Source organism: Narcine bancroftii, chromosome 1 (genome assembly GCF_036971445.1).
Source record: "Narcine bancroftii isolate sNarBan1 chromosome 1, sNarBan1.hap1, whole genome shotgun sequence".
Classification (NCBI taxonomy): domain Eukaryota; kingdom Metazoa; phylum Chordata; class Chondrichthyes; order Torpediniformes; family Narcinidae; genus Narcine; species Narcine bancroftii.
This window is the reverse complement of record NC_091469.1, coordinates 118,252,696-118,273,880: the sequence shown is the minus strand read 5'-3', so window position 1 is coordinate 118,273,880 and position 21,185 is coordinate 118,252,696. Positions and strand designations below refer to the sequence as shown.

General features: G+C 35.6%; 1 protein-coding gene across 7 annotated transcripts in view; it reads right to left on the bottom strand.

Annotated features, from left to right (window-relative positions):
- Window positions 1-21,185, bottom strand: part of tnpo1 (transportin 1) — a 164,707-nt gene that overhangs the window by 35,208 nt on the left and 108,314 nt on the right. For all 7 annotated transcript variants that reach the window (XM_069937016.1, XM_069937015.1, XM_069936994.1 and 4 more), the window contains exons 8-13: window positions 20,094-20,216; window positions 19,277-19,395; window positions 17,511-17,571; window positions 17,211-17,379; window positions 7,252-7,404; window positions 2,167-2,392 (exon numbers count right to left, since the gene is read on the bottom strand). In XM_069937016.1, coding sequence (XP_069793117.1) covers window positions 2,167-2,392; window positions 7,252-7,404; window positions 17,211-17,379; window positions 17,511-17,571; window positions 19,277-19,395; window positions 20,094-20,216 — 851 coding nt within the window. The remainder of the gene's footprint in view (window positions 1-2,166; window positions 2,393-7,251; window positions 7,405-17,210; window positions 17,380-17,510; window positions 17,572-19,276; window positions 19,396-20,093; window positions 20,217-21,185) is intronic.

Sequence of the window (21,185 nt, the reverse complement as noted above, 5' to 3'; positions counted from 1 at the left end):
TGAACACAATCTTTGGAATAAATATCTTTTGTAGAATTGAGCAAACCACAAAAAGTGCACAATTCCAGGGATGCAGGAGCACACCAGAAGGAAATCAGGTTGGCAAAAAGAGGACACGGGAGAGCTTTAGAAGACAGCATAAAGGAGAATTCCAAAGATTCTTTAAGTTTGTCAAGAATAAAATGGTAACTAGGGAGAGAAAAAGACTCCTAAAAGGTCAATGTAGCCATTTGTGTGGAGCCACAAAAGGATGAGGTATTGAATCAATATTTACTTTTGGCATCTACAATGAAGGTCATGGAACCTAGGGAATTCAGAGAAGAAAATAGTGACGTCTGGAATACTGTGCACAGTTTTGGTCATCTAATTACAGGAAGAACGTCATTAGATTGCAAACAGCACAGAAATTATTCACAAGGATGTGAAACAGGGCATGGTGAGTTCAAAGGAAGCAAGTCAGCTTCAAATACAATGATGTACTCCTGCTCCTGTATTTTATGTTTAGAAGGTGTGCTAGGTACAGGGTCTGGGTGATCCAAATACTGAATCATCCAAATGTGGATATCTAAATCATTTGATAGCATATTATTGAAGTTCTACTGTATCCTTCAATGCAAAAAATAAAGAATCAAAGAGTTGTCAACCGGTATGTGTGATTAGTTGTATGTGATATCACTTATGTACTCTGACAATCTGAAATCTGAGAGTACAGGGAAATTCAATTGATGGGATAATTTCCAGGGAGCTAGTATAGATCTAATGGGCAGAGCAGTCTAATTCTGTGTCATTATAATTATAAGTCATGAATTTTGAGTGTAACTAAATTATTCAGTGATCATCTCAATCTCAAAAGATGAAACCAGATTCTGTAGAAACTTGAAAAACCAGCATACCAATTGTCCATATGCAAGTTTCTGAGGCTTGGTTCAGATCTGAAGCCACTTTTAAAACCTTCTTAGAATGGCAAATTCTGATTCTATGGGTTAAATTAAACTACAGCAACATTCCCATGTAATGAATTTGGTTCTAATGATAGTGAAAGCTATTAATATTCACAGCTTAATCTGTTGGCAATCCTCCCACAGAATTCACTGTTTCCCAATTGTCAGCAATGAGGATATCATCATCAAGGATCACATTTTGCTGGCCATGCTTAGCTGCTTTCAGTTGGAATTCCCCACTTTAAGTCTAGTGAAAGGAAATTGGCCACTGGACTTCATGTTATGTCCTGGGTGTGGTAATCCAGCACAATGCTGGAAAATCCATCTCTGATACTTTATGCCAGCCAACCTGGCAGAAAATAAGAATCCTCACTTATTTCAAGCAGGATTCTGAACCTAGTGATTTGGAGGAAATTTGAAATTAATTTTTAACTAATTTTTATTTGAATCCTTTAAATAATTTCTTAACACATTGATTATTTTAGTATTTTGATTATAAAAAGGTTAAAAATGTCACTGAATATTAGTTTGATAGGAATTGAGGTCTTGTCTCCAGCCTCATCTTCCAACAAAGGTAGTGAGGGTCCTCTGAGAGCAAGGAATCAGCAGAAAAATTTTCTGACCCATGGTATCTACCACATAATTCTGATTCAATGACAAAAGGCACCAATTAGCACCTTTGTGAGATTCTCAACCATGACAAATGCCACGTCAGATACATTTAGAACAGCAAATTGTTTCTGAAGTATATAAGCAAAGCAATAGGCTTTGTCACTGCACACTTTGACAAAATAAAAACAGACCACCGTCAAATAATTGATGCAAAATTCCAATTTTTAAAAAGCCCAGCTTCTGTTTAAATGGTGTCCTCAGATTTCTGATGAGTAAACCATTTAAAAAAAATTGGTATCAATATTTTCTATTTGAACATTGCTAAACTTGCAACAACAAAAAAATCATCTGATTGCAAGTAGCTGTAAATGTTAATCCAGAGCGTGGAAACTAAAACTAAATCAGTTCAAAATATGAGGAACTATTGCCAGACAGCATTTCTACCACCACATGCAGTTCGCTATGAATGCAGTCTATGGAGAGACAAGTTTTATGACTTGAGGATATTTATAACCAATAAATTCTTTCTCAAAGATACCACATCATACAGAGTATTGTACTACAATAAAAATATTCTGATGAGCATTAAGAATGACATAATTCAATAACAAACCTGCAGGCAGCCTCTTGCACTCTCTTATTGCTGTCCAAGATGCGTTTCAGCAGTTCGGTCATTAATGGCTTCAAATAAGTGTCTGGGGGTTGACTTACTACCCAATGTGCATAGCGACTGAGCGTCCAACATGTAATGGAACGCACAAGAGCTTTCTTGTCAGAGAGGCACTGAATAAGGTGAGGAATAAGTTCTGGCAGATAAGGTATCATTCCTTGCATACAACCTAGAAAACAAATATTTTAATCTTTTAAGAGGAAGACACATCTACCAAGACATCCATTAGATCGATCACCTGTTATCCAGATAATTTTTGATATGCCAGTGCCAAATCAAATTCTGAACATTGCGAAAAGAAATTCCAACCTGCAAACAAGGATTTTTTTCTTGTTTCCTAAATAGTATTTTGGCTACTTTCCAATAGTATACTGCAGTGAAGGTACGCCAATTAGGCAAGTTCCAATAAACCAAAAGCAAAATGCTGCAGTACACTGAAATGCTGCAGTTCAATTGAAGATCATGGAAAATACTAAACAAGTCAAATAGAAAGAGAAAAATAAATAGCATTTCACTTCAATGAGCAAAAGAATTAAAATGGAGAGAGGCAGAGTGAACCAAACAGAAATAATGTGATAGGGGGTAGAAACCAGGGGAGATTGAAAAGCACGTGGATGGTGACATCAGCCAAAGAGAGAAGGTAAAGACGTTCTTGATTGGCTACACAACCTTTTAAAGAGAAGGGTAAACAGTAAGAGGGATGAACTTTTGCACATTGAGCTCAATGAGCTAGGAAAGATATCAAAAATGATTTCCAGGTATGGGACTATTTAGAAAGGCAAAAGGAAGATATGTCCATAGAGTAAAGAGAACCAGAATGTATCTGGTTACTATAAGAGCGAACCAGTAAATAGTTTCAGCAAGGAAAAGAATGAAGCTTGAAAGTCTGCAGATGTGTTATTTTAGTACAGGTACACGATCCTTTACCCGGACTTCTAAAATCCGGAAAGCTCCAAAATCCGGAAAGTGGGGAGGGAGGCACCCGGCACTTGGGGGAGGCGGCCGAAGGGCCGGCGCTTGCGGGAGGCGGCCGAGGGACTGGAAGGGCGTGGGAGTGCCTACGGCAGCACAATTCGGGTGGGCTTTCCGAGATCTGGAAAAATCTGAAATTCGGAATACACTGTCCCCAAGGGTCCGGTTAAAGGATCGTGTACCTGTAAATAAAAAAATAAATGCTGGTGGAACTTAGCAGGTGTCAAATCATTCATAGGAGGTAAAGATATATAACCAAGGTTTCAGGCCTGAGCCCTTCTTTACGATATGAGTAATAAGTACTTTGGTGTCGGAATTAAAAGGCTGGGGTGAAGGAAAGAAAGTGGCGGAACAGCACAAACCAGCACAAAAGGTGATAACTGGGACATGGATAGGAGGAAAGTAAAGGTGAGAATTAATCAGGGGAGGGGGGAGCTCTGTGAATGCAGAGCCTGAGGAAAGGATACAGAGAGAAAAAAAGGCAGACAAAGCTAGAGGAAAAGAGAAGCCTATGTTAATGCCATTTGGTTGTAGGGTGCCCAGATGGAATATGATGTGTTGTTTCTCCAATTTGCAGATGGTCTTAGTCAGGCAGTGCATGGGACCATGACAGCATGGGAATGGGGTGGGGAATTGAAATGAGTTTCCACTGGGAGATCTCCACTATTGCAGTGGACAAAATCGAGGTGTTCAATGAAGCAATCAACCCAGTCAGTGTCTAGTCTCTCTGTTGTAGAGGAGACTACAACAGAAGCACCAGATGCAAGGAAAAATTAAAGGGAAAGAAAAATCCTGAAGAGATGGGAACCTGCAAACCAGGTTTGAATTTGGTATGGTCTGTAAGGAATTTGTACATTCTCCCAATGACCTACATGGGTTTCCTCCAGTTGCTCTGGTTTCTTCCCACCACCGTGTAACATACAGGGTTCATAGGTTAATTGGTGTATTTGGGTGGCATGGGCTTGTGGGTCAGAAAGGCCTTATTACCGTGCTATACATCTAAATTTATTTTTTTTTTTAAATTAAATACAGAGGCAAAGAAGAAAAAGTGCATAAGCCAGAAAAACCAGAGCAACACACAAAATGCTGGAAGAACTCAGCAGGTCAGCAGCATGCATGGAATGCAATAGACAGTCAACATTTCAGACCAAAACCCTTCATCAGGTCGGGGAAGAAAGGCATAAGAGAATAGTGTAGTGGAGGAACTCTGTTCACACGTGATTAACTCAGAGCAAAGATTTTACTTGGGTCAGTAAAAATTGAAATGATACAATATATTTACCTTGCATATATACAAGTGCAGGGAACGTGTTAAATAAATTTGGCAACCGATGATGTTCAGATATGGCTGTGTGGGAATATATAATACAAACTTGGGTCAAAAGGGGCATTTGCACAAATTAAATGAATCCTGTTTCGGGAGGTGAGTGGGGGTGGGGAATCATGATGACTAGACTACATTAGAAAAGAACATTGTAGTGTTGGAGTGCAAGAATGTAACAGAGGGCAAAGGACAGAATTTGAGCAAAAGCAAAGAAATAACAGACATTAAACTGCTAGGTGTATTCAATAAATCATTGAGGGAGAGATAAAGAGGAGCACATGTACAGTGACATTACAGCCACATGCAAAAGCTATTATAGTGATAACAAGAGACAGTAATTATCCTACTGTGAAGTACAATAGTACCAATAAGAGACCAGAAAGAATTTCTAATATGTGCACAGGATAATTTTCTCAAACAGAACCTTTTGGTTCCATTAAAGGAGGAGGCCTTGCTAGATCTCTCTCAACTCGAAAACAAAATGTCAAATATACCAGATTTCAATAGGGGAACGTGTATGAATTTAATATTAAAATAATTTAAATTTCAATAATGTGTAATTCTTGCCTAGTTAAATTGGGAACCAAGAATTGGCAGGCAAAAACTGAAACAGGAGAATAAGCTGATTTTAAAGAAAACATGAGGTATATTCCCATCGAGGGAAGAATAAACAAACCCCTGGATAATAAATACCAATGAAAGCAAAAGGCTGCTTTTGACAAGTATACGATTATAAATATCAGCAAGGTTTAACAAGCTTTTATTGTTTCCTCTCCAAATACAAATTATTTTCCCATAAACACAACCTAACCTACTGAGAACTTCCAGCATTTCCTCTTTTTATTACAATGAATTGGTTGACAACCAGCTTCTAAGAAAATGAATAAGCATGAAGAGGCCAAGTAACTTGATACTAGATCTTCAACTTGCTTATCGGTAGACTAAAATCTATGCAGATCATAAACCACCTTCTCCACGCTGACCAGCAACATAGGGTCACCCCAAGCCTGTGTTGTTATTCCCCTACTCTATTCCTTGTACACCCATGATGTGCATCCAAGTTCAACTCCAACTCAATCTACAAATTCACTGATGCTACCACCAAATAACTAGAGATTATGAGTCAGAATATGGATGGAGGTTGAGAAACTGGTTGGGTGGTGGCAGAACAAAAATCTTGCTCTCCGTGGCATCAAGACCAAGGAGCTTATTGTTACTTTTAGGAAGGAAAGGCTTGGGACCATGCGCCTATCTGTGTTGATAGGAAGGAGGTAGAGAGAGCAGAACATTCAAATTCCTGGGAGTCCATATATCAGAAGATTGTTCCTGGAGCCAACACATCAAGGCCAATGTGAAGAAGGCACACCAGCATCTACTTTTTAAGGAGTCTGAGGAGATTTGGCATATTATCAGATACCATACCAAATTTGTACAGGTATACTCTGGAAAGTATGCTGACTAGTGGCATCAGAGCTTGTTTTGGCAATACAAGTATCCAGGAGCACAGAAGTTAACCAGCTCCATCACAGGTTCCGACCTCCCATCCATTGCAGACAGTGTGAGGTGCTACCTCAAGAAGGTACCCAACATTATAAAGGAACCCTGAGACACAGGTCATAACCTCTACTTGCAACTACCTTCAGGCAGAAGATATAGAAGCCTGAAAACCATCACCTCGTGGTTCAAGAACAGCTATCAGGCTCTTGAACCTCCCTTTAATACACATATCATGACTATTGCAAGTTATGTTTTTACAGTAGGATTAGTGTGAACATTATCTATGGTATTTATTGTCTCTTCATTTATTTCAATTAACTTACTATTAGTTTTGTGTTTGGCTGTAGCAAGTGAGAATTTCAGGCAATGCACATTGAACTATGTGTACGACAATAAACTCATTAGTTTTCATTATGTTATCTGGCTGAAAATGCTTTATTTCATCCTCTCTTTTACTTTTTAAGGCTCAGGTGATAGCCCCCAAGCCAACCTGATGGTTATCTAATTGTGTACAAGCATTCACTACTGAATGCGACACAATTATAAATCTTTAATCTGATTCTACTAGCTGTGCAATTCCATTGTTTTGTCTACAGAATGTTGCTTCCTAATTTCAAAATAAATGTGAACACCATAAATTATAAATGTCAGGTTTATTACTGCTTCCTTTACAATTCCTCACATTGCTCACCCTATCCAAAAGAGGCAAATTACAAGCTTAAGTCGGGAAAGGTATGAAGCATGGGTATCTAAACAATGTTAGTGGCATGGATTCAACAGGGGCCACAAATTCCTGTTATTCCCAGATTTATACATTATAACTTAATCAAATGTTAAAGATACCATTAAACCACACAGCATCTATGGAGTTTCAGATTACAGGCTTTTCATCAGAAAGCTCAACCTGCTGGTTTCCAACATTCACTGCTTTTATTTCAGATTTACAGCATCGGCATTTGGTTTTCACTGAACAAGACAGAAGAAGCCTCCAAGTACTTCATCCACTAATAACACCAGAATAGACAAAATTTTTGTAAAAATTGAGAATCTACAACAATTGAAAATCCAGAGACAACAATTATTGTACACTTCCAATAAATAAAAATTTGTGCAATGACATAATTTTCAACAAATCAAATTACAAGATACAAAGATTGTATCTGGTGTATGTGGTGCTTTTTTTTATATACAAAGGAGGTTCACTGATGTTTCTAGCATTCAATCTTCCCACTAACCTTCTGCAATAGCTCCAAGCACCAGAATTCCAGACTCCTTCACCACCCAATCTGGGTGAAACAGCAGCTCCTTCAGCAGTGGCAAAACATGTGGCAACAATTCATCCCGGAAAACATTAGCCAGCACATCTAATGCGGCAGCAGAACATTTTCCTAAAATACAACATCACAAGACATTTTAATGGTCAACAGAATCCCGTCACATTTTTAAAGATTATAAACCTTCCAAGTTTATATTAAATCTATCAGACAATTATGAGCTTCTCACTTAGCTTTATAAAATTGTAGAAGTTGAAAAGACCCTAAACACCAGAGATGGATAATCAACAAGACAGCCATTGGTATAGTTTCTACTCCATAATGATGAAATTAACACAAATAGGAAGCTTGAGAGATTTCTTTTTTTTCATCAATCCAGGGCAGAAAAAGGTGGTCTTTATTTATTCCCAAGATGACAGCATTACTAGGGTGGTATGCTCCACAGAGGGGGTGTTACACATGAGAAAATAAAGCAACTTTCATTTCATTTAAAGAATATTTACAAAATTAAGCAACAAGATTTTACAAGCAACTGACGTATTTTGAAGTAAATGTGATGTGACTTCCAATTTGTATTTGGATATGAATACAATACCATTTAAACACATGATCAGTATTAATAAATCTGAGGTTAATATTTCTTAAATATAAGAAATATTTTTGAGGAAAACGCATAGCATTAAAATTAATCTTTTATCCCAATCCAAATATTCCACGGAACACAAATTTCTTTCATTCTAGACCCAAGACAATAAATCACTACTATTTTATAATTAGGATAACATTTTCGTCATTGATTTAGTAAATTTCTTTCAAAGCTAAATATACATATGTCCTTGGATTTTCCTTAGAAAAATTAATGTAATTGATTGAGAATGGCCTGAAACAACAAAGTTTACTGTTAAAAATGGAAAGCTCCAACCCAGTTGTAGAAACAATACCACAAACATCACGAGCAATTTGAAATATTTAACAGTTGCATTCTAAAGCTGTTTTTCACAAAAGGACTGGAACTCATTCAGTTAATTCAAGGATCTTCCAGGAAAAACCATTCACAGGAAAAACCCAACATTTTTTTTTTTAAAAGCAGTTTCCAATATTTAAAAAAGAGATTTGCAGCATCACATTACAAGCTAACATAAAATTTCCACTGATGTTTTAATTCCTTAATGCTCCAAATCTTCCTGCAAGGGTGAAAACCAAGGGGTATCATGGGAATATACTTATAACAATATTATAAACTAAAAGGCATGCTGAATGGAAAAATTATGCTCCATTTTTCATATAAACATAAATTCCAATCAGAAATTGTATCATTATGTAAAGTTAACCGACGCATTCCCCAGACATATTAAGTGCAAATTGGGGGAGAAAAAGTAAAAGTAGGGCCCATTAGGACTAACATGGGTAATCTGTGCATGGTGACAGAAGGTGAAATCCTAAATTAATACTTTTCATTGGTATTCACAAAGGAAAAAGACTTTGTTATTGAAGAATTTAATAAAAAGTAGATGGAAGTCTCATGTAGGATTCCAGAAATAGGTTATTCATATTGTGTCCTCTAGGTCCTCTTCACAATGTATTTTCCTATCTTTGTGTCACCAACAGGTCCAGCAATCCTACTGGTTGCCCCCACTACCAATCGCTGTGGTACATCACTCGTTATATTTTGCCAACCAGAAAAACACATTTTGCCTGTTCTTATTTTCCTTTTGCTCAATCATCTATCCACGCAGAACAGTTATCTTGTACCTCATAAGCTTTTATTTACCACAATAACTATCATGTCTTTTGGAAATCAAAATATCCACTGATTCTTCTAACAGTACATGTTATTTCAAGAACCTTTCACACAATCACCTTGACTTTGCCAGATTTCTTTTGAACATTTTATTTAAGAATTTATAAAAAACCACATTCATATATACAAAGTCAATAAAACCAAAACAAGTACGAATGTGGTAGAAAGAAAAATCTTTTATCCCTCCCATCCTCCCTCCCTCCCCATCATCAACCTTTATCTAAGATTAAAAAAAGGATAAAGAAACTAGGAGAATACCAAAAAGAAATATGATTCTCAATACAATGATGAAGTTAAGGGTTATCAATGGGACAGGCTTTTAAGCATCCTTCACACTTTCAAACCGACATACTGTAAATATGGGCTCCATAATTTCAAGAACAAAATGACATTTACTAACCAAATAATGTTATTTTCTCAAGTGGAATTCAAGAAAACAATTTAGCATGCCACCTCTCCATCCCTAAATCCGTATCTTATTGCCAAATTATGGCTAGGCACTTCCAAGAAACAGCTAAAGCCAATCATTAAAAATTCAATTTGATACATAGTTAATCTTAATTTAGAACTAACCATTTTAATATTGTCCAACAAAAATAACATTGGATCCTGTAGGAGTTTAACTCTTAATATTCTCTTCAAAATTTTTTTTAACCTCTAACCAAAAAGATTTTACTTTAAAACACTCCCAATAGAGTAAAAAAATGAACCAACTTCCTGATCACATCTAAAATATAAATCTGATAATGTTGGATTCAAGTTTTTAAAATTTTTTGAGGAGTTAAATATAATTGATGTAGAAAATTATATTAAAACAATCTATATCTAGCATTAATAATTTGTCATATTTTCCTTGCATCCAATCATTTTCATCTATTAATTTATTTAAATCAACCTCTCATCTTAATCTTGATTTATGAATTCTTAACTTGGAAGCAGCTTTTTGATGGAATTTACACATCTCCAAAATAAACTTATTTTTTAATCACCCTTACTTATCAATAATTCTAATTCATTTGATTATGGCATCAAATTATGGCCTAACATGTCAACCAACAAAGCTCTAACCTGATAGTAATAAGAAAAGGTACTATTTGGGACATTAACTTTTTCCTTCATCCATTGAAAAGTAATAAATTTACCAACTTCAAAACAATCCTCTACATCCTTAATTCCTATTTGACTCAAAATCCTCAAAACTTGATTATTTATAGAAAAAGTCTATTCAGATACAAAGGCACTTTTCAAGAGATCAAACCTTTTTCACCTATTTCATAATTTATTTTATTCCATAATGCAATCAAATATCTCAGAATAAGCACATCTCTAATTCCTGTTAACAATTTTGAATTCCATTTATAAATACAAATTCTCCTATTTTACTCTATTCTACTTTAACCAAAGCTGGGGATTTAACTAAATCAAACATCCCATTAATAAATTTCAATTGAGCTGTTCTATAATAATTCTTAAAATGGGAAAGTTACAAACCTCCTAATTTAAATTTCCAAGTCAATTTTTCCCCCCAAACTCTTGCCATCTTTCCTTTCCACAAATACTCAAATGTAAGCCCTTAAAGAATTTGTGAAGGATCCAACAAGGCATTGACTGAAACAAATAATGAACCCTTGGAAAAATATACTTTTTAATACAATTCACTCCACCTACTAAAGTTATAGGCAATTTAAATCATTCTTAATTTTATTGAGTAATTCAATTTATAGATTATTAATCCCTAAATATTTAATTCTATTATCTGGCCAATTAAATCGAGCAAATTCCCTACACTAAGTATAAACCCCTTTAACCAAGGGCATAATTTCACTTTTGTTCCAGTTAATCTTATAAGACGATATTTCACCATATTCTTCTAATCTTATATAATTTATTTAAAGAATTTATAGAATCTGCCATATAAACCAAAACATCATCTGCAAATAAATTAATCTTATGTTGTTCTTGACTAACATTTATACCATTAATATTAGAATGCTGTCTTATTAACTCTGTTAAAGGTTTAACTGTTAAACAAAGATGGAGATAAAGGACATCCTTGTCTACTTGATCTAATCAATGGAAAAGCAGAAGAAATTTGTCCATTAGTTACAACTTTAGCAGAGGGATTTTTATATAAAGTTTTAACCCAATTAATAAATATAGATCCAAATCTTCTTAACACCTTAAATAAATAATTCCATTCTAATCTATCAAAGGCCTTCTCAGTATATAAAGATACTGCTATTGCTAAATCACCCTTCTTTTGAGATATACGTAATAAACTAATCAATTTAGCAACATTATTAGCAGAATGATGTTTTTTAAAACCAGTTTGACCCATATGAATTAAATTCGGTAAATAACCATCCATTCCATTTGCCCAAAACATTAGCTATCATTTTATAATCAGCACTTAAGATATTGGCCTATGTAATTCAGTTTTCAACAGATCTCTATCTTTCTTAGGTATCACAGTTATAATTACATTTGAAAAATATTCCAGTAGAGAATGGGAATTCCATTATCTATTTCAACACCTCCATAAAGAAGGTATTAATAAATCTTTAAATTTCTTACACAATTCAGTAACATCACTTTGCAAGGAATTAAGAGCCTCTATAATTTCTCTTACTGTAAATGGAGCATCTAGATCTTTCTGGTCCTGGCAATCCAAGGCCAGTAAACTAATCTTAGACAAAAAATTATCAATTTTAACAACATCAGTGTCAAAACTGAGATTATAAAAATTAAAATAATAGTTTTTAAAAGTATCATTTATTTCTTGAGGTTTATAAGCAATTTTCTTAGAATTATTTTTAATAGCATTGTTCTAGAAATTTGTTCTGTCTTCAATTGCCAAGATCTTATGCACTCTTTCCCCCATTCATAATACTTTTGTTTAGTTTTCAATATTTTTCAGTTCTGTCTGTATAATAATAAAATTTCTTCTTTATTAAATTTTCCCATTTTTCTCAAAACATCTATCTGCAAATCTTTTTCCAAATTTTCTCTTTCTCTAAACAATCTGATTCTTTAACATAATTCTTCTTAATTTTCGTTAACTTATTATCTGACCTCTTAAATCAGCTTTCAAAGCATCCCATAAAAAAATCTACTAAATTAGAATTTCTAAAAATTCTTGGATTTGTTTTCTTATATAACCACAAAAATCTACCCTTTTCAACAACATATAATTAAATCATCTATAAAACAATTTTTCATTTTCAGAAACTATACATGACATAGTGGTGAATGTTCAGATAAAATCCTAGCTTTCACTCTGTATGCATAACTCTTCCTTATAACTGTGCTGCTATTAAAAACTTAACTGAGTAAGAATCATGCCTATAAGTATAAAAAGAATAATCCTTTCCTTCTGATTTAACCTTCACCAAATACCTAACAAATTGAAATCTTATATCAAAGTCAAAATCCTTTTTACAGTTTTAGTCCAAGTAACCAATTTGTGTGACTTTTCAAAATGGAATCAAGACATTTAAAATCTCCAATTAGAACCTTTTTATGTCCCTTAGCAAGATACGTAAAAGAATCATGTATAAATCTCTCATCATCTACAAAAGGTGCATATACTCGTAAGTGTCCACATCTCTGAATAAATGTGACAATGTACCAAAACAAACCTCCCAGCAGGATTTACAACCACAGACTGAATCTTAACAGGTATTCTTATTAATCAAAATAGCAACCCCTCTTGTTTTAGAATTAAACGAAGAAGCTACCACTTGACCTACCTAATCTCTTTTTAATTTGATGTTCTTTTTCAGTAAGATGTCTCTTGCAAAAAAAGCAATATTTACTTTCAATTTTATGATATATGCCAAAACTGCTTTCCTCTTAATTGTATTTTAAGCCCATTTATATTAAAACTTACAAATTTTAATACATTATTATCCACATTTAAATCCAGAAGTTAAAGAACTCTTGCCAACTATCCCTCTGGACTCCCGCCCCATACAAACTGTCAATTACAGTCGACACCTCCATGCAAAAAAAAGAAAGAAAAGCCCCTTAAAAATCTATAAAAAAAAAACAAAAATAGTACTAATTAAAAAGCCAGTACTACTTCCCTCTACTGTACGGGAAGTGGCCTTTGCCATAAAATGGTATGCGGATACAGATGGAGAAGACAAAAAGTCCACCTCCCCCACACAGAATATGCATTAATCAAACAGTTCATTTATAAGTATAGAAAGCTTCTTCAAGATCTTTATTCACTTGGTCATAATCAATCTCAACCAACTCTTGCTGCTCTATTACCTATTGTACAACTTTCATCTTCTCAGGTCGATCTGCCAAACTTTGCTGAGTAGCTTGACTGTGAATATCCATTTGTTGATCTTGTTTAATATTGGGAAAAGAATTTGCAAATTCCAAAGTTTCATCTTCATCAGTAAAAAAATCCGTGATTGATGTTCTCCAGAAAACACTAAGTGTGGCTGGGTATCGAGAAGACAATTTATATCCTTTTCTCCAAAAGCACAGATTTCACAGTATTAAACTCTTCTTCTTTTCACAAACGACATACTTAAATCTGCATTAAAAAAATGCCTATTTGCCACCGTTAATTAACCTTGAGGTTTTCAGGCATTTTGCACCGCCATTCTTAATATTGTTTCTTTATATTGATAATCTAATCAAAATCAAGGGTGGCGCTTGTCTCGGAAATTGTTTTTTTTCTATTAGCTCTATCGAGTTCAAGTCCATTTGGAAAATTCTGGAATCCATTTTTGAAAAAATTGTACTGGACTAGAGCCTTCAAAATCTTCAGGCAACCCAACAATCTTGACATTTTTTCTGCCACTATGATTTTTATAATACATCAATCTTTTGTAGAAGTTCTTTCCTTTGCACATCCCAAGCCATAACAGAATCTTCCATATTATTAACTGTATCTTTACATTGTTCTACTTCATAAAGATAATCCCAAATATCATCTTCAATTTTCTGGACTTGAATTTTAACTTTGTCAACAGCTTCAGTACATTTTGCCATTTCTTTTTTAATATTTTTCATTTGACACTTAACATATTCAAACTGTGCTTTAACATCACTTCCGACAGATACAAATTGCATGTCCATATGTTTACACATTAACTGCAGTTGATTGATAATTATAGAAGTTTGTTAATGTGCTTCCATACCCTTAATTCTGGCTTCAGGATATTTAAATTGTATTCCTTCAATTAGTTGGACTTCTTTTTTATATTCTGCTCCAACTCCCTCCAATTTTTCATGAACTCTTTCTTCTTTCTCTGTATCTTGATCATCTTTTTGTCCAAGTCACATGTAGATGGTACAGATTCAATGTCTAATTGAATCAACAGTTGGATCTGGGTCTGACTCAACTGTTCCCCATAGGGAAACAGGCTGCTCCGTTATGCACATGCGTCATGTCTGCAGTTCGATCGTCTTCTTCTGGACTCCAGCACCATCTTCAACAGCTCCCGAGGAGATGGTGCTGGAGTCACATTAATCCTTGCTGTTGGAGCACAAGTCGCTCTGCGAAGCTCCATCGTCAAGGTAGCCCCAACTTCTTCAGTAGTACTAACCTCTTTAGTAGTTATCTTCTTGGTTGCTTGAGTCTTTCCTTTTCTTGTCACCATCATATATTAAATGATGAATAAATCACAAAGCTTTTAAATTTAAGAAAAATATTTAAATTCTATTTTTAGTCAGGTTTCATTAATTCTACCAGGAGGCCTATTTTCAGGTCTCCAACTTACGCTATCACACCACACCCCCTTTGCCTGATTTCCTTCAGTTTTTCTGTGCCCCACTACAATAATTTTAATAACACCTTCTAACATTTTCCCAGTAATGTGCTAATCACCCTGTAGTTTTATCACTTAGATGTCTCCATCCCTATTTGAATGGATCATATTTGCTATTTTCCAATCAAACAGAATTCTTCTCAAATCCAGAGAATTTTATAAAGTATTATTAACTACTTTTATTCAATCTGCAGGGACCTCAACTTTAAATGTCCATTAAATAAACACAAAACCTTCATATTTCTGTAACGCATAATCATTTTTACTATTTTATGTCAGACTGCGCTGTCATACCCAGTTTAATGGCTCAAATGATTCTTTTTTATATTATTCCCACCATCTTGAACAGGTGAATTCGACTTACCAAAGTAATGATCTGCAATGCATGCTCCCAATTTTACTTCCCAGCTGATGATAATTCAAATACAAAATAAACTTCATATCCAAATACTGGCTTGTTACAAATATCATCCTACAGTTCAGTAAATGTTTTGAACCACATTAATTTCACCCTTAACTCAATGATACATGTTAAAATGGTTCTCAATATACCTGCAGTGTGAACTCATTTGCCCTGGATTAGTCCAAATCAAGCTGAATTATAGTGATTCCATTATATCGAAATATATATTTTTAAGGGAAACAATGAATTTGCAGCTCAGCTCATGTTCTTGACCTGCGACAGATGTTATATTTTACATTGTATATAGATATGTTTAAAGGAGATAAATTGTGGGGTTTTTTTTAGTGTAGGTCACAAACAAACAGGAACACTTCACAACACAGATCTCATTTAAAATGCCAGAGCTCTGCTCAAGTGAGACAGGCCAGGCTTCCAGTGCCTTTGTAAAGACAATGGAAATTGCTTTGCTGAAGGACTTCACAAGTAGGTGTTAATTAGACATGCTGTGGAGTAATGGATTATTATTTTGGAAAGCAACCAATGAACAAACTCAGAAGATTGCAATCTGTCTGAAAGCAGTTCTAAGAAGGCCATGTGGTTTTGCAAGGGTGGAGGGGGGGGGAGAGAAGAGAGAGAGAGAGAGAGGAGAAGGAGACAGAGGACAAACAGGCTTTCTCTAAGAGAGGGAGGGGAAGAAAGTGATGGTTTTCTGCAGTGGATTTGGAAGCTTGTTTCAAACCCCATTTTGAAAACGGATTGTAAGTTTTTAGATCAGCCTGTTCAAAGCCCTTGTGGTCTATACAAGAGGAGATGGCTAGCTGTATAATGTTTCCCCCGAAATAAGGGAAACAGGAAAGGTGACCTGAAAGAAAGAGGTTATCATTTGGAAAACCCTGATGGGGCAAGTTTCTTCGGCAAGATACTGAAGTGGCCGATTGGAGAAGGAATCAGTTTGTGTCCAACAAGCAACAAATCTCTCTCTGAAAAACAACAAGAACCTTCCTGAGTGGTAACCATTTACCTTTCAAGCACCAAAGCCTGGTGAAATTCATAAATGTTAAATTCTGAGCACAAGAATTGCCTGATATCGGTGAACTTAGATGAGTGAGAAGTGAGATTGGACTGTGAATCAAAGAACTTTCCTGAACTTATACACATTGCATACATGTGCACTTAGAATTAGAAGGGGGTTAAGTTAAGTTAATAGTAATAAGTTAAAGTTTGATCCCGTTTTTGTGTTTAAAGCAAATTAAAACTAACTTTTGTTGAAGTAAACATTTGTCTTGGTAAATTTCTATTGCTGCTGGGTAACAGACCAAATGCAGGAATCCATGAATTGGAGCACAGTTGCCAATACGCTGCTACGCTTGCTATTAAACTGAGTGGGAGACGTGCATTTGAAACGGTGCAAGAAGAGTCACCTCATTCGTTTGAATGGCATTGTTGACTCTAAGGACAAAGGCAAGCTTTCAAGTTATTTAACAGTATAATGTTAAGTAATATTTTTAAAAGGTGTTTTTGATTTTTAAAGAAATTTATCAGAACAATTTTAAAAATGTTTCAAACAGAGGGATTTAAAAATCAGTTCAAACGCTTTTGACATAGCCAAGCTGCCAAATGCTATCAGGGCATTCCAAAGGCAGGGCCTCTTCACTCAAAGACCACCACTTAGAGCCTGCCAGTATCACAAGACTGCATCCAGAAACCACTTTAAGTGGGCATTGTTCATGTGGTTGCCTACAGAAGCACATCGCCCAATAATTGCAATTACAGGTTAATTTCCATCACTCCTCCCAATCTTTAACTTAGTTTACTGCTATCCAACATAAAAATTGTCTTTACCATAGGAATACAAGTATAACAATAAGATAAAAACTAAAAGTTAAATGGAAAAATAAACCATGCTACACTTTTCATAGAAACATACTTAAATTCCAATCAGAAATTGTATCATCATCATCGGCATCGTCATCTTCTTCATCCCCTTCACCGATTCCATCCTCTTCATGCTGTTGCGCAACAGTTCGAGATCTGTGAAACCGAGGCTTAATATCTTGCTCGTTGTCAGGAACAGTTTCATCTTCTTCAACGTCACCCTTAAAAAAAAAGGTTTGAATGCAACTCTCTGTTTAACCTCGTGATCACTCCAGTCAAAGATAACGTTTTAACTAGAAATACATTAATTTCATAATGGAGAAATAAACATCAGATCAAAGGTTGAACTCACCTTGAGAAGAATTATATCTATTTCTGAATATTTCATCCCATTCACAAGGACGGGTATTAACCTGAAATTACAAAACAATTCTTGTTGACCTTTTGTTTATACGAGATGTTGGACATGATTAAATATTTTCTATACTAATTAATTGAAAGGATACCAAAATTCACAGGATAATAGGATTCTGCGCAGAAACACTAGACGGGTAACTCTAACACATTAAGATAGTTCCTTATTATAATTGCAAATGATGTAGTTACTCATGTAATTCTAATATAATATTCGTGTTCAGAATTGAGTGTATAATGACCAAACTCAAGATGAAAAAACTATGGCACAGTCATATATGTTTTGCCTGGCACTGACCATGAACTTGGCAAAGCCATGAAATACTAAACCAAGAAAATTACAATTTTTGATACAGTTTTTGCTGAACAATAGATTTTATTGAAGCAAAACATGTGCCTCATTACACATGTAGCAGTATGCCCAACTTAAATAAAAACTCCCTTAATCCAAACCCATAATATATTCCTACCAGTCCCTTCAGAGAATAGAATTTGAAGTATACTAAATCAGACTGAAGCTCCAAAATGTACCACCATAACTGGCTTGATAGGAAGGCATGTGAACTGAAATGCACAAAAGCCTCAAAACATCTGATTGGAACAGTGAAAAGTACACACATGATCATAACATGGGAATCAAAATGGTTAGATTCTAAAATACCCAGCCATCATAAAAGTTTTGCCAAACCTTTGGCTACAACCAACACCATCGATAAGGGCTTTCCTCCTTACTTTCATCCCCATTCAGTATTGGTATGGGTTTGATGTTTCAGAAGGGTTAGATAGAAAGGTAAAAGATGTCTATGGGTTGCATTACTCAGGGAGAGTGTCATAACTGCAATCAGAGAGGATATAATGGAAGGCTCATTCACTGAGGCAGTGTGGGTAAAGATCAAAAATAAGAAAGATACAATCATTATGATGTGGCTATACTATAGGCCTTCCAGTAGCTGTCAAGAGATAAACAGATATGTAGAAAGATATAGGGAGAATAGGTTATTTATATCCAACATATATGTCTTCCAGGTTCCTTCAGAGTCTCAATTTTGATGGGTTTTTTTTTAAACCTTTGGATTTTTATCACTCCTTCTAAAACATCAACGATTTCAGCTGGCTGGCTCTAAAGTCTGAAATTATATCCCTAAAGGCTTAATTTGCTTCCACCCCCCTCCAAATAACAGACCCAGTTCCATGTTTTTCATTTGATTACATGCCTGTTAAGTGCCTCATTTTATTTTATTATTTTAGGAGTTAAACATATGCTGTCACTCAGCTTCAATTTATCCACTATACTACTAGCCTTATCCTACTTTGCATCTGTAAGCAGATATGAATATGGAGACGGATAGAAGTACAAAATCTTCAATAACCTCAATGTAGACATATTCTCAATCTTCAACAACAGCAAAGACTTTTAGAGCATTCAAGTAACTTCTAAACTAATGATTGCAGCTGGGAGATTAGTTCCAACAGATTTTATTATTTTCCTGATGACATATCCAAAAATAATTCTGAAATACCACAACATGGTTTTCATTTTAACGAGCATTCCTGATTATGCATGTGGACAAAAGCACAAAATAACAGCATACTCTGGTACAAAATTTGCTCCTCAATAAAAACCAACACTGCATCAACAGAAAAGTTGGTGTAAATGCTATCTAATTTAATATTAGTACCAATATGTTAGCCAGAGTTACTCACAGTGACATATGTCCCGAAAGTACATCTTTGCATATAGGCTGTTCAGCTAACGTAAGCCAGAATTCACAAGCTTCCAATGCGACATTTTCATCTTGATCCTGTGTCCTCTGCAGCATGTACTATAGAAAAATAACAAGAGCAATTCTAAACTCCCAAGATGAATCATTTAGTAATTATACAATTTTAATAAACTGACTAGTTTTAGATGATCAGAAGCAAATGTAAAACATGACCATGGTTTCAAGAAAGTGAATTCTAATTTACGAGCAACACAAAATTTACCAGGCAAAAAATTTTTGACGTGCTGTTGCCGACTGCTACAAAGAAACACACACACTTGCAGTGTGGGAGGTTAAGTTTGGAGATTTATTGAGGCTGGAAAGCCTCCTTTAATACAGATGGACTTTGATTGGCTGACATCAGCAGCATGAATAACAATAGCGGGTGGGAACATTCTTGCACGTGAATACCCTTCTTCCCCAGCCTGTTATTGGCCAGCTTGGCCAACGCCATTTTAGGGCTGCTGGTCTTGTACTGCTCCCGCTTTCAACCGTGCCAGTTTGCTGTGTTAAGGGACGTGTTACAGTGTGTTATGCTGCTGTTTACTTCCATTGCACCGCACGATGTGCCAGCACCACCTCCACGGTGGGGAGCCACCACAGTGCATGCATTTTACTCCTAGAAACAATCTTAAAAAATTACACAGAAACTCAAGGACATAAAACTTGCATTTATCAGCATCTCAAATATATCCTAATTACCACATTCCAAAAGTGCAGCTTTTGTTTTAATAATCCAAAGGAAATAAAGTATTCACCTCAACAATGTTGTGCATCTGAGGAAGCAACCGATCCATTCGGACTTCAAGCAGCATAACAAGTGCACGGCACACATTTTTGCGAACTTCAGATTCTTCATCTCCAGCCAATGCAAATAGGTTCTAAGAGGACATTATTTAGTATTTAGAACTGCGTATCATATTATATATTGAGATATTTGATATATTACTTCACTGCCTGTCTGTGTTTGTTAGGTCCATAAACTGCATTGAAATAACCATATAACCAATTACAGCACAGAACAGGCCAGTTCGGCCCTACTAGTCCATGCCGTAACAAATCCCCACCCTCCTAGTCCCACTGACCACCACCCGGTCCATCCCCCTCCAGTCCTCTCCTCTCCATGTAACTATCCAGTCTTTCCTTAAATGTAACCAATGATCCCGCCTCGACCACATCTGTCAGAAGCTCATTCCACATCCCCACCACCCTTTGCGTAAAGGAATTTCCCCTCATGTTCCCCTTATAATTTTACCCCTTCAATCTTAAACCATGCCCTCTAGTTTGAATCTCCCCCATTCTTAATTGAAAAAGCCTATCCACGTTTACTCTGTCTGTCCCTTTTAAAATCTTAAACACCTCTATCAAGTCCCCTCTCAATCTTCTACGCTCCAGAGAAAAAAGCCCCAGTCTGCACAACCTTTCCCTGTAACTCAAATGTTGAAATCCTGTCAACATTTTCGTGAACCTTCTCTGCACTCTCTCCATTTTGTTTATATCTTTCCTATAATTTGGTGACCAAAACTGTACACAGTACTCCAAATTTGGCCTCACCAATGCCTTGTACAATTTCATCATAACCTCCCTACTCTTGAATTCAATACTCCGATTTATGAAGGCCAACATTCCAAATGCCTTCTTCACCACACCATCTACCTGAGTATCAGCCTTGAGGGTACTATTTACCACAACTCCTAAATCCCTTTGTTGCTCTGCACATCTCAATAGCCTACCATTTAATGCATATGACCTATTTAGATTTGCCTTTCCAAAATGTAACACCTCACACTCATCTGTATTAAATTCCATCAGCCATTTCTCAGCCCACACCTCCAGCCTTCCCAAATCAC